This window comes from Chelonia mydas, chromosome 6, assembly GCF_015237465.2.
Source record: "Chelonia mydas isolate rCheMyd1 chromosome 6, rCheMyd1.pri.v2, whole genome shotgun sequence".
In the NCBI taxonomy this organism is placed as follows: domain Eukaryota; kingdom Metazoa; phylum Chordata; order Testudines; family Cheloniidae; genus Chelonia; species Chelonia mydas.
In genome coordinates, this window is record NC_051246.2 from 14,991,030 (window position 1) to 15,008,130 (window position 17,101).

The following is a 17,101-nucleotide window of genomic DNA, read 5'->3' on the forward strand; positions in this document are numbered from 1 at the left end:
CCTACACCAAGCTGGCTGCATGGCCTGGCAGCTGGGTGAGCATGGCCCAGGGGAGCTAACGCCATGGCCCAAGGGCCCCAGTGATGCCTGGGACCCCCCCGCCCAAGGAAGCAAGCTGGTGGTGCTGCCTTTCCTGTCACCAGTCTGGGATGCAGTGCACAGGGCTGAGCACCCTCCCACCAGCCACACCCCACGCCCACAGCCCAGCTGGCTCTGCCCTCCACCCCACAGACAGGGCCCAATTCCTGCAACCCCTGCTCTTCTCCCTCTGTGCCCAGCAGAGGAGCCAACCAGCTTGTGGCCTAGCAGCCAGGGCCTTGGCCAGGCACTTAGAAGACCTGGGCTCTATTCCCAGCTCTGTCCAGACACCATAGGGCAAGTCCCTTCCCCTGCCCCATGCCTCAGTCTCCCCAGTGGTGAAATGGGGACAGTGCTACTGACCTGCTTTGAGGTGGATGGAGGAAAAGAGCTGGGTGTTCACACTCGTTCTGGAGTTCTGTCCACAGAACTGGCCCATGCCCAATTCACTACAGCCCAATGGGCAGGGGCAGCCTGATGCCAGAACATCACCCCCCACTCCTCTGGCGCTGGGGTTAGCTGGGCCCCCCAGCACCCAAAGGTGTTTTCAGCCTGCCCAACGTCCGCAAAAAGGTCGAGCAGCCGCCTGGCTCTGGGGCCGTTTCCTACTATGAGTGGGGAGGGCAGCCCGGCAAAGCACCTTCCCCCTTGGAGGCAGGGATGCCGGCAAGAAAACGCCGCCACCAACAGGAAGGATAAAATAAGATTTTTATTTATAGTCTCATAGTAAAGGGGAAGCCTTAACTTGCAAGACACTTCTTGGGCAGTATGTACAACATACTTCAGCTCCGCTGGAGGGAGCCAGGCCCTGGCCAGGGAGCCTGCTACACGGTGTGCATTAGAGATCAGAGAACGCCACGAACCGGGGACGGGGGGAGCAGGGAGAAGACAGGACGGAGAGAGAGGGACAGACACACATACACACGCGCTGGCCGTCGCCAGGCCTAGCCCCGGTGCCCCCTTCGCGTCCCGCTGGGACGGAGCCCAGCTGCCCTGGGGCGAGGCCAGCACCACGCAGCCGATATTAGTACCAGCTCTAATGCTTGGGGTGTATTTACATCCGAAAGGCGGGCGGCTGAGGGACGCCCGCGCGCAAGGAAATTTGATCATTACTTTACGAATCTGTCACCGGGGCCCCTGGGGGCAGCGGCAAAGTCGGGCCGGATCGAACCAAGAGCAGGAAATAAATAGCAATTCATCACCATTCACCCTCGATAAAAACCTCCCCCACTCTCCCACGCATCACAGCGGGAGGCCAGACGCCTGGCTTCCGCCCGGGCAGCGCAGGGACCTTCCCGAACGGTGAGGAGAGGCTGGCTCCGGGCGCGCCCGGCTCTGGGTGCGCCCGACGGGCACCGCTGCTCTCTGCCCCTCCCCCCAGCGGCTCAGGTTCACGGGGCGCGTTAGTATAAATAGAAACACTCGTAGAAAATCGACCGGGCAACTCGGGGGGCGTCTCCTCAGAGCCGAGCGCTGCCCAGAGTCTATCCAAAGGCCGTGCGTCCGGCTGGCCCCCAGAGGAAACGCTGCCGGGCCGGGACCGGCGGGGTGGGGCGGGGCGGGGCAGAAAGCTGCAGTCCGAGAGCCTCTACTAGAGAAGGGAGAGTCCTTACAGAGCGGGCGGGCAGGGGGCTAACGGCGCCGGGGCGGCCGGGGCCAGTCCGTCGCCGCCAGGCGTCTAGCTGGCCTCCATGCGCAGTTTCTTTCGGCTCTGAGGCTCGTCCGGCTCCGACTCCGAGCTGGAGTCGGAGCCGCCGTCGAAGGCGGAGATGGCGCTGCCCTTGGGGTTTGTGTAGAGGCTGCTGTCCGACGAGGAGTAGTTGGCCTGCAGCTGGGCACTCGACCGCGCCTTCTCCAGCGCCCGGACTGCGGGGAGAAGGGACAGTGTCCAGACCCGAGGCTCTGACCGCTGCAATCGCTGCCTGCCAAGGCCGGGCCAGCCCAGCCCCCAACACAGGCCAGGGTGGCCTGAGCAGTCTCAGGAAGCTGGAGGGAAGTCACCCACAGCTGAGGCCTCAACACAGGGTCATGGCCAGCAGGGCGCCCTGACCCCTGCCACGCACGGTGACGGGCCTGCGGACAGAGAACTCCAGAGCCCACTCAGCTCCAGCGGGGAGCCAGGCGCCAAGACCTGCCACCCAGTGCCAGCAGAGAGCCAGGTGGCCCAGGGCTAAGATGTGGGGCAGGTCCCCTCACCCAGTGCCGGCAGAGAGCCAGGTGGCCCAGGGCTAAGATGTGGGGCAGGTCCCCTCACCCAGTGCCGGCAGAGAGCCAGGTGGCCCAGGGCTAAGATGTGGGGCAGGTCCCCTCACCCAGTGCCGGCAGAGAGCCAGGTGGCCCAGGGCTAAGATGTGGGGCAGGTCCCCTCACCAGGTGACCCAGGGCTAAGATGTGGGGCAGCTCCCCTCACCCCACACCCACAATGCTGGCAGGGGCCAAGACATGGGGCAGATCCCCCCACCCCACACCCAGTGCCAGCAGGGAGCTGGGCAGCCTTGGCGCCATCCCCATTTATTCAGCTCTTTTCACTCTGCAATGAAGCCCCCCAACAATCTCCACCAGACAGGCTCCCCAGTCCCAACCTGATTACAACTCCCCACCCAATGCCCCAAGTCCTCCTCTTCCCCCACCCCAGGGCACCCCAGAGCCCAGCTGTCTTGGTTGTTTGGACTGGGGAAACCCAGTGCCAGGGCAACAAGCACTCCCCCCCTGCCCAGCAGCTCTGCACTGCGGATCCGGCAGGGGCACAGGCAGACTACGAAATGCCCAGGGCCCAGGCGCATCAAGCACCTCCTGCCCCGGACCCGCGGGCGCTGCCCGCTCACCTTGCTGCTCCAGCAGCGCGTTCTGGCGCTTGAGGTCGTCGATGTCCTGCTGGTGCGTGTGGTTTTTCCGGCGCATGTACTGGATGTACTCGGTGGCTTTGTCGAGGATTTGGGCCCGGGATGCCTGTTGCAATAGTAGGAAAAAACATAACAAAATAAAGACCTAGTTCATGGGGGGGAGCTCCCAGGCCCCTCCTCCCCGCCAGGAGGACAGGCCCTGCAGCTTGGCAGGCCTAGGCATGGAGCGGGTGGTGTGAGCGGCTCAGCCGGAGCCTGTGGCACGACGAAGCCCATCGCAGGGGGGAGCGCCCGCAAGTGTGCGCGACACAGTGACGCTACCTGAGTCTGCAGAGAGCCTGAGCCCATCGCTGGGGGCGGGGAGGAGGGAGCTGCCCTGGGTGTGCACAACACAGTGACAATGTCTCAGCTTGGCCTCGGCTGGGCCCTGGCCCTGCGGCAGGAGGGGTGCTCTGTGCACCTGCGCTGGTGTGGAGCAGTAAGCCTATTGGCTGGCATTGCTCGGGAAGCCAACTAGACCTTGGCGGAGATGGTGCGTGCAACAGTAGCTACGAGTGTGGCTCCCACACTGGTAATACAGGTTGGAATGAGGGCCTGGTATAGAGCATTGTGCTGCAGCCCAGATGCCCTAGGTGGCAATACTTGTTGCCTCATTTTAATTTCCCAAAACCCTAGGAGGTTCTCCCCAAAGGCACCATTAGAGGAATGGTACAGCTTCAAAGTCAGCTGCCCCGGCCAGCCGTGATGGGATTAAGGCTGCCAGGATCACCTTAACTCTGCCCTTCTGGCACATACTGCAATGCAGTTGTTCATCACCCAATCAGCCTTACTTGGTGCCCTGGAGGGACAGTGCCCAGCGGGGGAGGTAGTGATCCCTGTCCAAGGGGCAGCCCCCTGGCCCTAGTTACTGTTAAAGCTGCACCAGAGGGTCGCTGGCATGGCAGAGTGCCTGACAACACTGAGCCACATGCCTGGGACCCACAGCCCCTTTGACAGCTGGCAAACTGAGGCACAGATTATGCAGCCTACATGGGGTCACTCACGGCGTCTGAGGCTAGAAGCAGCTTTGCTGGGGCCCACCCACTGCCTGAAGCTCAGCTCCATTCACTGCTGCTGCAGGGAGAGAGGGACAGGCCCAGGCTGGCCTCAGCCGCTGTCCAACAGGCAGGCTGGAGGAGCTCACAGCTGCAGGTTAACAGCCTGGAGAGTGAGGCACTGCACTAAGCCTGGCCCGTCTCCACAGGCTGCACATGGGCGTCCCAGCAGCTCACCGCCACACGCCGAGCCGAGCTCAGCGCTGCTCAGAAGCTAAGCAGGATCTGGCCATGGCAGCCCTCAGACAGAAGGCCAGAAAGGCTATCCCCAGCCCGCCTGAAGTGGAGCTAAGCGAGGACAGTGTGGGGCTTGCGGAGGCCTCCTCTCCACCCAGGGGACCCACTCAATGCCCCCTGGGCATTCTGCACCCGAGCTAGGGGCTCTCCCGCACCATGGCCTGACTGATCCCAGCCTGCTCCCCAGGACACAGTGTACTGCACTTCCTGACATGTCGCTGGGCCTCCAGAGGTGGCAGCATATGACGGGATTACTCTGCTTCCAGGGGGAGCAGGAGAAACCCCTGCGTTCAGGTTGACTGACCTTTCCCATTATAATCCCTTGTTTTCACTTCCTTGTAACTCCAACCCAGTTTAAGGGCTCAGGCTGACGTTTCCCAGATTTGGCCTCTAGTTCCAGTTGAGTGGTTTTGGAAAGGCAGCAAAACCAGCAAATTTTGACAAGGCTAAACACTTTTTCCCAGTTTCCTGTGGGCATCTCCCCGGTCTAGTGGAGGAACCAGATATATGGACTGTCCGCCATCCCTGCGAAAGCGAGTTCAGTTCAGCCAAGTTGTTCGACTCTCCCAAATCATAAATAAGCCACAGAAAAACCTCCCTGTGCTCGCAATCAGGAAAACCTGTTGGATGCTCGCGCTGTCTCTTGTGTGCTCCAGCTGCCTGCACCCAGCGCCGGCGGGACCGTAGCCACATGACAGACAAGCTAAAGCAAAACAAATCATGACCCGCCAGCTTCTCTTCAATAAACTTGGGCCTAGAGGAAGATGCACTGGGTTGGGAGCCAGGACCTCTGGTCCCTTCTCTATCTGACTGGTGTTAATTCTATGCCCTTACTCAGCAAGGCCCTTGCTTTAGAGAGCAGTCAAGCATGGGTCCTCCTCATTTGACAGGAGAGGCAATGAGGATTTGAGAGAGCACAGTCACTTCTGGCACAGGTGGACAGAGAAGCCAGGTCTCAGTGCCTCTCACAAAGCAGCTGCCAAATCTAGGTACAGGTTCCTATAAGAGACTACTCCTGCAGAGCCACCTGCAAAGTACTGTGAGGACCACAGATGAAAGAGCCCTATGTAATTTCAATGCCTCCTCTCAAACGGCACCCAGGAGTCCTGACTCCACCCCTGCCAGCCACTGAGCCATACTCCCCACCCAGGAAGCCTAGTTCCCAGCAGTCTATTGGTGTCTAGCAATCACCCGTGTAACCCACTGGCAGAGTGCATCACATCACCCTCTGGGGGCTGGTGTGAGGATAGGGTTAACCCTCTACCGAGAGCAGTGAGCGGAGTTACTCCTCTGGGCCGTGGACAAGATGGTCTCAGGTTCGAGCCCAGCCGATGACCCAGGTGAACATATTACAGTTACACAGGATGGGGTTCTCTTGTTGGATCGCTTGAAAACGCAGCAGGGAATTCCAAATCTGAGCTCTGCATGGAGGAGTAACGCTCAACACCTCTCTCTGCTGAGACAGCATCACCCCGGCAACTCTCCCGCTGAGATTTCCAAAAGTGGGGGCCTCCCACGGGGTTCCTACCTCCGGATTTCAGCAGCCCAGCGAGTGGCCTGACTTGCTGTGCTAAGCAAGAGGCTGTGAGGAGCAGTGCCACAAATCAGGGCCTAGGTAAGGACTCAGGAGCCAACTGCAGGCCCCCGTTCTCAGCCCAAGCCTGAATGAGGAAGGGTGGGTCTGGCCAGGGCTGTGATACAGCGTCATTGACCTGACTGCACCCAGGAATGCTGCCTAGCAGGACATGTGCTTGGCCTGGAGCCTCCAAATAGCTCTGGCCTTTCCAAAGAGCCGGGTCTGCGCTTCCTCATTCTTTCCACAGAGCTCTGACGGACAGCTAGCTCCACCCACAGTCTGAAAGGACCCACGGCTCTCCTCAGCCTCCTAGCTTGGTGCTAGCGCCAGCTCCCTTTGAAACAACACAGACCAGAAGGTAGGTCGGCAGTCAAGAGCCTGGCTTTTCCAACCCACGGGGCCTCCTCCCAGGAGCCCCCAGCTCTCCCCTGCCAGCCGACCCAGAGCAACAGGAGGCCAGAAGAACTGGGTGCCAGAGACCAGGGCAGAGGCAGGCGGTGTCCTGGGCAGGTCTGGGGGGGAACAGGATGGCGCCATAGTAAGGGAGCAGGATGCTGTACGGCAGATCCAAACCCGAAGCCGTTCTGCGCCCCGGCCATTCTCAGGGCAGCATGACACTGTCCGCTGACCCAGTGTCACCAGCTGCCTGCCCTAGGCTGGAGGCCGCACAGCTGGCCTTAGGGAAGCCCCGTCATTACGTGTCCGGCACTAAGACGTCTCACGAGAGATGGGGCCCTGCCCAGGCGGCCGCTGCCCTGGGCACAAGGCTTGCCCACAGCAGGCCAGAAGACGCCTGCCTACATCAAGGCTCCCAGTCTCCAGGGCGGGCGCCTTTGCCGCTGTCTCCTGGGCCGTGCAGCCCAGACACCCAAGGCTGCCACAGCCTGGCGCCGGGTCCCCGCCAAGGGAAGGCGGGCTGACTTGTGAACGAGTTGGGAGACTTGAAGTGTTTGGGCATCAAGCTGTGCCGGGACAGTCCCAGTGCCAGGCCAAGTCTCCATGTGGTGGGGAGACCACGTGTGGACAGCAGGAGGAGCAAGCCCTGCCTGCAGCCTGCCCCAGCGAGGTGTTGGATGAGCACCAGCCCAGCAGGGCACAGCCACGGCTGCGGGCCGGCGGAGGAGGGAGTTCTGGGCCCAAAAGGGACAGACCAGCAGCTCTGGAGGACAGCAGGGTGCTCTGCCGACAGACACGCTGCACTGCCGGCCAGGAGGGCACGGCAGGAGAGGCGGCGCTCATCCCTCCCCGACCCCTCAGACCATGGGATCTAGGCAACAACGCAGCTCTCCTAGCAACACCACTGTACCGTTTCTCCCTCAGATCAACCTACCCCGCCCGCCTCTGCACCTTTCCTCCGGAGTCTGGCTCTGCTCCCCTACCTCGTCTGGGATACCCATTGGTGCGCCGGGGCCCCTCTGTGCCGATCCACTGAGGATACCAGCCTTGACAGCCGCCAGCCCAGGTGCCCTGGTCTCTTAGCTCAAGCAGGAGCAGCTCAGGCTTCCAGCTCTGGAGGGCCCTGGTTTGATCCCCGATGTGTCAGCGGCCGTCACATCTCCTCAGATGCCCCCCCCCATCCCTGGTACTGAGGCACCCAGCACAGAAAACACCCCAGGTGCCTCCCTGCACTGGATCTCAGCCCCCAGCGGCACTCGCGCGGGCTGGGTCTCACTGGGTCACTCCTGGCCCCTGTCTCTAAGCCCGGGCTGCAGGGTGGCCGGCAGAGCGTTTGCAGGAGGAAGCTGGGCCAGGCTGGGGGCTAGCTCTCTCAGTAAACTCACCTTCTCTCCCTGGAGGGACGGGACAGAGTCCCGCAGACTGTGGAAGCTGTCTTTGATGTGGTCCCTGCGCTTGCGCTCCAGCGCATTGTGGTGCGCCCTCTTGTCAGCCTGCAAGAAAAGGACACAGAGATGGGGTGTTAGGGACCTTCAGCCTGGCCCAGTGGGGAGGGCGCTGCGCTCGGGGGACAGCGGTCTCTGGAGTGCGGCCCTGCTGGATGCACAGAAAGAGAGGGAGGAAGAAGAGCAGCGGCGGCAGCGGCCAAGGTAGCTGGAGTCAGGAGTGCAGAGGAAGAGCTGCCGTCCAGACAGGAAGAGGCCCCGCCCCCACGCTCAGGCCGGCCCCGCCCCCACGCTCACAACCAACCAGGATCATTCAGTGACTGACGCTAATGGCCAGTGTAGATCACACACCTAGGCGGCGTCCCCTGGGAAGGGCCAGGTGCCAACAGAGACGTCAGCCCCAGCAACAGGTCCGGCCTGCACACGGAGCTTCAGCACCAGATACCCGAGGGGTCAAGGGTGAAGAATCAGTCTCAGCTGGGAACCTCCGGGGCCGGACAGAGTCCCATTCTGTCCTCCCACCTCTGCCCACGCTGGTGGGGCTGCAGGAGGCTCTACGACCACCCAGCTTCCTCCTCCGTCACCTCAAACCCCAACCACTCCTCACAACCTGCACGCAACAGGCATCGCCGTGCCGGCAGGTCCCTTAAATTCCAGGGGCAGATGGCACCATGAGATCATCACGTCTGGCCTCTGAATGGGATGCCAGGTGCCATGCTGGCGTAGGCACAGGTTTCCCTCAGAAACCATTTCTCTGGCAGCCTCAAGTGCCCACAGATTCCGGTCACCTTCCTGTGCTGACTGACTCAGGTACAGGACGGAGAGCAGGTGGCACGTGCTGCCAACACATCAACACGGGCTTGGGGGAGGTAGTTCCTGGAGGCGAGCTGGCACAGGCGGGGGCTAGGAGACACGTATGCAGCATTCTTACCAGGCCCAAATGCCACCTGGTACTGCAGCCCAGGCAGCCTTCCCATTCACCGGCATGACTGCGCCAGGGCCCCCGCTGCCAGGGGTTACCGGCAGGGCATCGGGGACACACGTGCCCGAACCTACAGGCTGGGCAATGCCATCGCCGCTCTAGCTGCGTGCTGGATCCACTTAGCAAAGATCTGAGCTCTCAGGCCTGGGGCCTGAAAACCACATTCCTTCCCATCCTCCCAGCACAGGCAGGCAGACACCCTGCCATCAGCTCCCTGGGGGACCAGCAACCGGCCAGCTTCTGCTCTTCACAAGGCCTTTGACTAGAGCTCTCCGTGCCAGCTGTTCACGGAGAAGTCACAGTGCCACACCTACCCTGGGCTGTTCCTGCGGGCAGGGGAAACGCAGGGGCCAGCTGCCCCCTAGTCATCCAGCGCCAGGGGTTTCAGCACGGCCACGCAGGCGCTCTGTCTTACAAGGAGTCGGCCCCAACAGCAGCCTGTCAGGCACAGAGGTACTGCTAATCCCTCCTGCCTTCCCGGGGCCAGGCCCGCCCCTTGGCCATCCGCAAAGAGCCGCGTTGGAGACCCAGGCTGAACTGGTCCCTTGACTGGCATGCGGGAAGCTGTGTGCTCCCTCCAAGCTGGGCTATTTGTATGCAGATCACTTTCCCCAGCCTCCCTGGTGCTGGCAAGCAGCTGCAGCCCACGATAAGTCAAATTCAGTCATTTTGGGCTCCCCCACTCCCCAGGCACTCGCTCAGCTCAGCCCCTCCCAGCCCTGGCAGCAGCACAAAGGGGCAGCTGTGCTGGGAGCTTCTCCCCAACCAAAGCAGAGCCTCTGTCCAGTGCTTGGGTGAACACAGCCAGGCTGGACGTTCCAGTCCTGGGAGCCGGGGCCGTACAAAGGCAGAGCCGGGAGAACTAGGCAGGCGCAAAGCCACGGGCAGCCGCTGCCGTGCACTCAGCCTCCGCCGCTGAGCAGCACCGGGAGTGAATGGCTGGAGAAGAATACGGCCATTGACCATTCAGCAGAAGCACTGGTTTTCCATCTGGCTTGGTTCCCAGCCAGCCCTGGAAGCTGGCTTGACGAGGCAGGCAGTCATGTTGGCTGACGGGTGCAGACCCAGAGCTAGAAGGCTGCTGAGCTTGCAGCAGGGAAGCTTGCTGGGACGGGGGTACCAGCAGAACAAAAATCCCCCCCATACAAGGGCTGTCACCTGCAGCAACCGAGACATGGGGATGGCCCAGCAAACAGCATCATCCACGCCGTGGATAATTGCAGTGCGGGAGCAGCGAGCCCTGAGCCCAGGCAAGAGCAAAGTGAAAGCAGCATCGGGCTCTGCCATAACCTGCTGATGGAGAGGATGCAAGACTGGCTCTTATCCCTACAGCTCCACTTGGCACAAGCAGTGCCCGGTGCCAAGCGAGGCCCATGTGACAACACTGCCCCATTCATCGGCCAGCATGGCCTGCTGCCACGTGACTCTCCATTAGTGCTTCCTAGCGCCCTTCCCGGGCTGGCAGGTGCTGCAGAGGATCTCAGCTTCGGCCGGCCCTGAGGTGCCTTGGTGCGGACTGCCAGCACCTACACAGCCGGGCCTTGGGGCACACGCTTGCAAGAGGAAGGAAAATACCAAACCCCTGACACCTCACCCCCACCATTCAAACCCTGGCTCAGACACATGGCTGGATGGCCCTGGGCTCTGCTCTGTCTTTAAGAGTCACAATCACTGGAAAAGCAGGGCTCTACCTAGACATCCTTCGAAAGTGAGGAGAGCAAATCTCAGAACAGCCAGGCTCACGGCCCGCATGCCACGCGCAGCCAGCACCCCAGCGGAGAGGGCGGGCAGTGGACGCAGCAGCCTCTGGAATCTTTGTACGGCCCACCTGGCCTCTGCCAGCACATGCTTTCCACCCCCTCCAGCGGGAGCAGACAGAGCGCTCCAAGCTCCGATCACCCCCACGGGCAACAGAAGGCACTGCCCAACACAGCCCAGTATGGGGGAGCTGGCCTGCCTGCGAAGCAGCTGAGCCCTTAACGGAGGGGAAGAGTAAACCCAGGTCAAGTCATCTAATGACACCTGGTGGGAATAAAAACAAAGCTGCCTCCTTCCAGGTCACCCGAGGACACGAGCCAGACCAGACACTTAGTCAACATTCTCGATTAGCCAGCAACGCAATCGCATTAGCTCAGAACGCCAAGCCGCTGGCCCCCAGGCCCTCGAGGAATGGAGCTGCCCACTGGGGACACGCGCTGAGGTGTCTCCTGCTTGCGACACAGAGAAGCCTCCAACTGGGCACCCTGGAAGCTGCTACTCTGCAAACAAGCCAAAGATGTGGGAGAGCAAAACAGAGCCTGCCAGGAGACACCCTGCACCAGTCTGAGCTGGGCAAGCCAGGGCCTGATCCTGGGCTTTACCCAGTTGGAGCAGATGCCACAAGGCGGCCCTTTAGGGGCTGCCTTTAAAAATCTTCCTTGAAATTGTCACTTTCCATAGCCAGCCCTGCACGAACCAAATGGGTGCTTTTAAGGAACAATCTCTCAGTGACTATGACACTAGGCTCAGTACATCATGGATCATTTGTGCTAGGCCAAACAGGAGCAGCTATTTGCTCTAGCAGCTTGAACCTCAACGTATCACGGCTTCTCAGCCCCTCTCCTGAGTAAGCTGTACTTTCCCACAAACAGATCATTTCACAAGGCTCAAGAACTACCAGCAAGGGGGTCGGAAGAACCATGCACAGCTCGACAGGAGACCATGCTTCTCCAGGCCAACAACCCTACACAAGCCAAGCTCACGCTCCCAGGGTTTCTTCCACCAGCTGGCAAGTTTAGACAAAGGGACTCCCAAAGTCATTTGCTCCCAAGACTTATTTAAGGAAGCCTTTATCTATAAAAAGAAAAAAAAAAAACGCATCCCACACGTCTCATCCTAGCAACTCATAGCAAGTTGTCCGGAGCCAGCACTGAGTTTAGAGGCATTTAGAAGCTACAAGTTGCCAACTGGGCTCCAAGCCGTAAAAGCTAATTTACTGTTGGCATATTTGCTGCTTACTGTGGAGCATTTTACTCCATCTGGACAGCGCAAACAGGCAGAATGTTTCCTGGCCTGCTTCTCCCACACTAGCAGGAGGCAAGCGAGTTGAGGGTACAACCGCTGCAGAGAAAGTTTTACAGCCAAAAAAGTTTTCACTGCAATTCGGAGAGATTCATAAACATGGCCACGCAAATCATGGCTTCAACTTTTAGGCCTACCTAGTAGTAGCTCTTTCTACACTGCCACCCTCTGGCTGAGACCTGAAATCCTTCCTGCTTCTTAAAAAAAACAGTGACCACTTCCGTTTGAGCCATGTTTACTTATAGTTACCAGAAACACAGAACAGTATGAAAACTGAAAGGCTAGAGGAAAGCATCCTAGACTTTCAGTTTCTTTTCTTTGGGCATTTGACAGCTGTTTGCCCTGTTCGGGTGGGTCTTTCGCACAGCAAGAGGGGTGAGAAATGTTTTTTTAAAACAGGAAAATCTGGTTGTGAAACCATATCCATCGGCAAGGGCCTTCCAAGCCAAACACAGCTAGAAGTTGCCTCAATTTGGTGGGATGGCCCTTTCCCTCCTGAAGAGCAGAGCACACAAACCTGGGATTTCGAGCCAGTGAGCAAGATTCAATTTGATAATCCAGGAGTGAACAGAGATATGTGGCCCAACAGCAATCTAGGAGGGTCCTTTTACACAGCCTAGGGACATGGTTCACCCACATACACCATTCCCCAAAGGATTCAGGGAGCAACTGATTTATTGCAATCTTACTGGTCTAGGCAAGGCCTGGTACAGGGATAAACATCCTTAGGAGTCCCACTGAGGGACATGAGAACAATATGGGATCTCTAACTATAAAACACCGGCGCATGGCACCATCTAGGCAGACAACAAATTTCAAGGCAAACCAAAGAATCGGACGGATACCCCCTTGGCACTGCTGATGCTCCACTAACCAGACAGGCAACCGAAGGCAACTGCTAGCTGGTGATCACGAACCCACTTGGTTTAGTAATCTGACAACCCGAGCTAAATCCCCTCTATCTGCCCCTTGCAATCCAGATCTCACAGTCTAGAAACCGCTGGAAACGGCTGCTGCTCCATGCAGAGGTGGCACCTCGGACAGCAACGCAGCTGGGGAGACTAAGGGCCACCCCAACCAAACGCACAGGGACTTTTCAAAGAGCCAGCCAGGACCCCAAGACAGAGTGTTGTGTTTTCAGTGTCACCCATTCACATTAACCACCCCAAAGACGACAACTTCCCGCTCACTACTCATTCAATCCTCTGGAGGCAGTGCAGAGATGGGGGGCAGGGTGGGAGGGGGTCTGTACCACAACCCCACCTCGGCTGTACTCAAACCATTAACACAGAACAACTCCCTCCAAGCAGCCATTCCCAAACAAGACAATCGCCTTATGGGATCTCACAGAACCACAGCAGTCACACCTTCAATCCCTGACCCGAGCCCTGGGCAGGCTGCAGTGTCCCCAGCTGCCCCCCAACCAAGGAAGGGGTTCTCTCCTATGTGCTCAGTATACCACCACCTGCCAGGCCTGGGATCTCAGCCCAGTAATTCCGTCACGCTCAAAGCTACTCCTCCATAGAGACGGGGGCCCCTCTCCCAAACCAACACAGCTCATGCTGTGTTTCCCCACATCTTCCCCCCACCCCAACCAGTCTACACTACCCACCCTTCCCATGCACGGCCTAGATCCCCCTGCACCTTTCCTCACACTCACAACCCTACCTCACACTCACAACCCTACACATAATGAGCCCACACAGCCCAACTCTCCCCACACACCCCCAGCCTACGTCCCCAGCCACACATGCCACACAGTTCTAGGTCCACCCTCCAATTCCTCACACCCTGGCCTAGATCCCACACACCCCCAGCCTAGAACCTCTCCACATGCATGTGCCTGGCCTAGATTCTCCCCAGCTTCCCACACACACATGTCCAGTCTAGATCCCCCCCACATACATGAAACCAAGCCCAACTGGCCTAGATCCCTCTCCCACATGCCTGGCTGGCCTAGATCCCTCATCCACATATATGCCTAGCCTAGATCCTCCACACACACCCCCAAACCTGGCCTAGATCTCCACCACCATTACTGCCATGTCTAGCCACAATCTCCTCCATATACACACACAGTGTAGATTCCCCTCCAACCCATGCATACCTGGCCTTGATCCCGATCCCACCGTACACGCTCAGTCTAGATTCCCCTCCAAATCCTCCTTCACACATGCTCAGCCTAGATTCCCCTCCACACACACACCCCAACCTAGCATGCTACGTCTAGATTCCTCTCCACAACCCCGCCACTCAGGCTTGATCTTGATCCCACCTGGTTCTCATACTCACACTAGAGATGCCCCCTCCACCCCGCTCCTCTCATCTAAATCCCCATCTCACACACTGACCTCCCCCCAAACACACTGGGTCTATATCCTCCTTCCCACCCCATCCTAGATTCCCACTCCACATATGCCTGCTACAGATGCCCCTTGCAGCCACCACTCTACACTTCCCTGATCTAGATCCCCCTTCCCAAACCATGCCCAACATGCCTGATCTAGATTCCCACCCCACCACAGATGATCCTTCCAATCCCACTCCACCCCGGAGCACAAGCGCCTGGCTGACCCTTCCCTGACCTAGATCTCAGCTCTAGATCCCCTATACACACCTCCCAGCCTGGCTCAGCTGAGCCTGACTCCCCCTGCCCTAGATCCCAGCCCCAGATCCTCCATACACACCTTCCAGCCTGGCTCCCCTATACACACCTTCCAGCCTGGCTCCCCTATACACACCTTCCAGCCTGGCTCGCCCGAGCCTGGCTCGCCCTGCCCTAGATCCCAGCCGCAGATCCTCCATACACACCTCCCAGCCTGGATCTCTGAGCCTGCGTCGAGTGCCCGAGCCTGGATCCCAACCCCGATAGCTCACAGTACATGCCCGTCTCGGATCACATGAACTTGGAGCTAGCGCCAGCTGGGTCGGGGCCCCTAGATCCGGTCCCCGCGCGCCCGGCCTGCCCCCCCCGACCCCCACCCTAGCGCTCACACCGGCGCGGCCTGGCTGCCCGGGCCGGGCCGTGCCGTGCCGGGCGGGGCCGGGCGGTAAGCAAGGAAAGGCAGGCACGTACCGCAGACTGAAACCTCGGCTGCTCTTCCTGCAATAAGAGAGAGATAGAGAAACACACGCGTTACTGTCAGCGCCGCTGCCCGCGCCGAGCCGGGCCGGGCCGGGCCTGACACGGGCCGAGCCGCAGGGGGGCAGGGGGCGCCACTCACGTCGCTCTCCACCTCGATGTCATCGTTGTCGCTCATGCTGCCGGGCCTCCGGGCGCTGCGAGCCGAGCCGAGCCGAGCCGAGCCGGGCGGGTCGCGGAGCGGGAGCCGCGGGCAGCGCAACAACAACAGCCCGCACGGCGCAGCCACCTCCCTCCCGCAGCCCCAGCGCCGCCGCTGCCGCCGCCGCCTCCACCACCGTGCGCCGCCCCCGGCCACGTGACCGCCGCCGCCGCCGCGGGGCCTGCTGGGGGGTGGAGTTCGCTGGGGCGTGGGGGGCAGCCGGTGTCCCAGCTCGGCGAACTACAAGTCCCAGCGGGCCCCGCGCGGCCCTGCCTTCGGCCCCGGAGCCCCCTGCGGCGGCGGCGCGCTGCACGCCGGGGGCTGTAGTCTTGGGCAAGGAGGAAGGACTCCGCGGAGAAGAAGACACGTGGATAGGAGGCGGAGAGTGTGCGGAACCCCACCCTACTAACAACCTCACGGTGGGGGCTGTGCCCAGGGTTGCTTCCGCACCTGGAACAGACTCGCACTGGGGTGGGGGTGTCCAAGGACCCTACCGCACCTAGGGGGCAGGGACCCCACGCTGGGGCAGGGGTGTTATGTCCAAGGCCCCTGGCCTTTTAGGGGTCACGAATCCTGGGGGCTGGGTCCAAGGCCCATGCCCACCTAGGGGGCACAAATCCTGGGGGCTGGGTCCAAGGCCCATGCCCATCTAGGGGGCACGGATCCTGGGCTGGGTCCAAGTCCCCTGTTGCACTTACATGGCATAGACCACACCAACTTCACAAGGGGGCCTCCAAAAACCCTACATTGGTGGTCTATGGCCAAGGCTTCTCCCCTGCTAAAGACACACACAAACACCCTAGGGGCCCCTGTCTACAGGCCTCACAGTACCCCACTGGAATGGCTCTGCCCAAGACCTCCACAGGCCCTTGCGGGACTCCTGCCCCGGGGCTGCCCTAGTTTGATGGCAATCTGGGAGGGGAAGTTTGCACCACTGTGCTGTGGGTGCACAGTCAGCCCATGCCTCAATAAGCTCCCATGCTAAGAAGAGGGGATGGGGACAGAACACACATGCAAACACTGCCGGGAGAATTGTTAATGATGTGTGGTAATGGGGAAGCGGTTCTGTACTTCGGGGGCAGGGGGTGAGATGGGGGAATGAGGATAGGGGAAGGAAGGGGAAGAGGGCCTCTCACCACTTGACCGCTGGGTAGCTGTACAGGCAGGGTTCTGTAGGTGTCATGGAGAAGGCAAACGTAAGAAGGGATTTGGAGGAGAATAAGATAGTGGCTGATGGATTTTATCCCATTGTAAGGGGCTGCAGCATGGGAGAAAGCACAGAGGTATGTAAGGGAGAAACTGATGGTGAGCGGGAAAGTTTGAGAATGCAGGTGGAGTGAAGGTCAAGGTCAGTGTCATGCTAGGTTACTAGAGTATCTAGGTTGCAGGGGAGCGCTAAGCTGAGAGGGGCCTTATGGGTAAAGACAAGGGCCCAGAGCCTTGAAGATATCTGCGCCCTAGACATCTAACTTCCATTGATTTCAGTGGTGGTTAGATGCCTAAATATCTTGGAGGATCTTGGCCAACAAGCTCACGTTTGATGGGAAGGTGAGGGGACTCAGGGGCTGGCAAGCTCAGACCCACAAGCCAGAAAGATGATCTTAGCAGCAGCCTTCTGAGTAAACTTGAGGGAAGCAGGGCTGCAGTAGCCAAAGCCAGAAAGGAGGAGGTTTGAACAATCAAGATGTGAGATGAGATTTTTGGCTGCATGGGCAGGAGGGAAAGGCTGGACCTCTGTGATACTAACGTGAGAAGGAAATTCTTCCTATGTCATCAATAACTAGGGAGGATACTAAACAGCAACTATTAAAGTTAAACTTGATAACTTGCACCCAAGAGTATTAAAAGAATTGGCCAAGGAGCTCTCTGAACTATTGTTGATTTTTAACAAATCTTCCTATTATTTATATTACCGTGGCGCCTAGTAGCCCTAATCATGGACCAGGGCTCTATTTTGCTAGGTGCTGTACAGACACAGAACAAAGAGACAGTTGCTGCCCCAAAGAGCTTGAAACTGTGAGGAAGTTCCAGAGGGTGGGGGGAGGGGCAGGGAAGCTAGAGTCATACCAAATGCTTAAACAGAATAAACTAGGGATAACAGCAGAC

The 17,101-nt window shown here is 59.3% G+C and overlaps 1 protein-coding gene across 4 annotated transcripts; it reads right to left on the reverse strand.

Moving 5' to 3' along the window:
• Nucleotides 1-769: 769 nt before the first annotated feature.
• On the reverse strand, nt 770-15,151 carry MAX (MYC associated factor X). Of its 4 annotated transcripts, none has more exons than XM_037899301.2 (5): nt 14,936-15,144; nt 14,788-14,814; nt 7,610-7,717; nt 2,904-3,027; nt 770-1,944 (listed from the first exon to the last, which is right to left on the reverse strand). In XM_037899301.2, exons 1-5 carry the CDS (start codon nt 14,969-14,971, stop codon nt 1,757-1,759), a joined length of 483 nt encoding a protein of 160 aa, XP_037755229.1. In that variant the 5' UTR covers nt 14,972-15,144; the 3' UTR covers nt 770-1,756. The 4 variants fall into 4 exon arrangements, with proteins under 4 accessions (XP_037755229.1, XP_037755228.1, XP_037755231.1 ...); XM_037899300.2 differs by having other exon boundaries at nt 2,904-3,033; XM_037899303.2 differs by lacking the exon at nt 14,788-14,814 and having other exon boundaries at nt 14,936-15,151.
• Nucleotides 15,152-17,101: the final 1,950 nt, after the last annotated feature.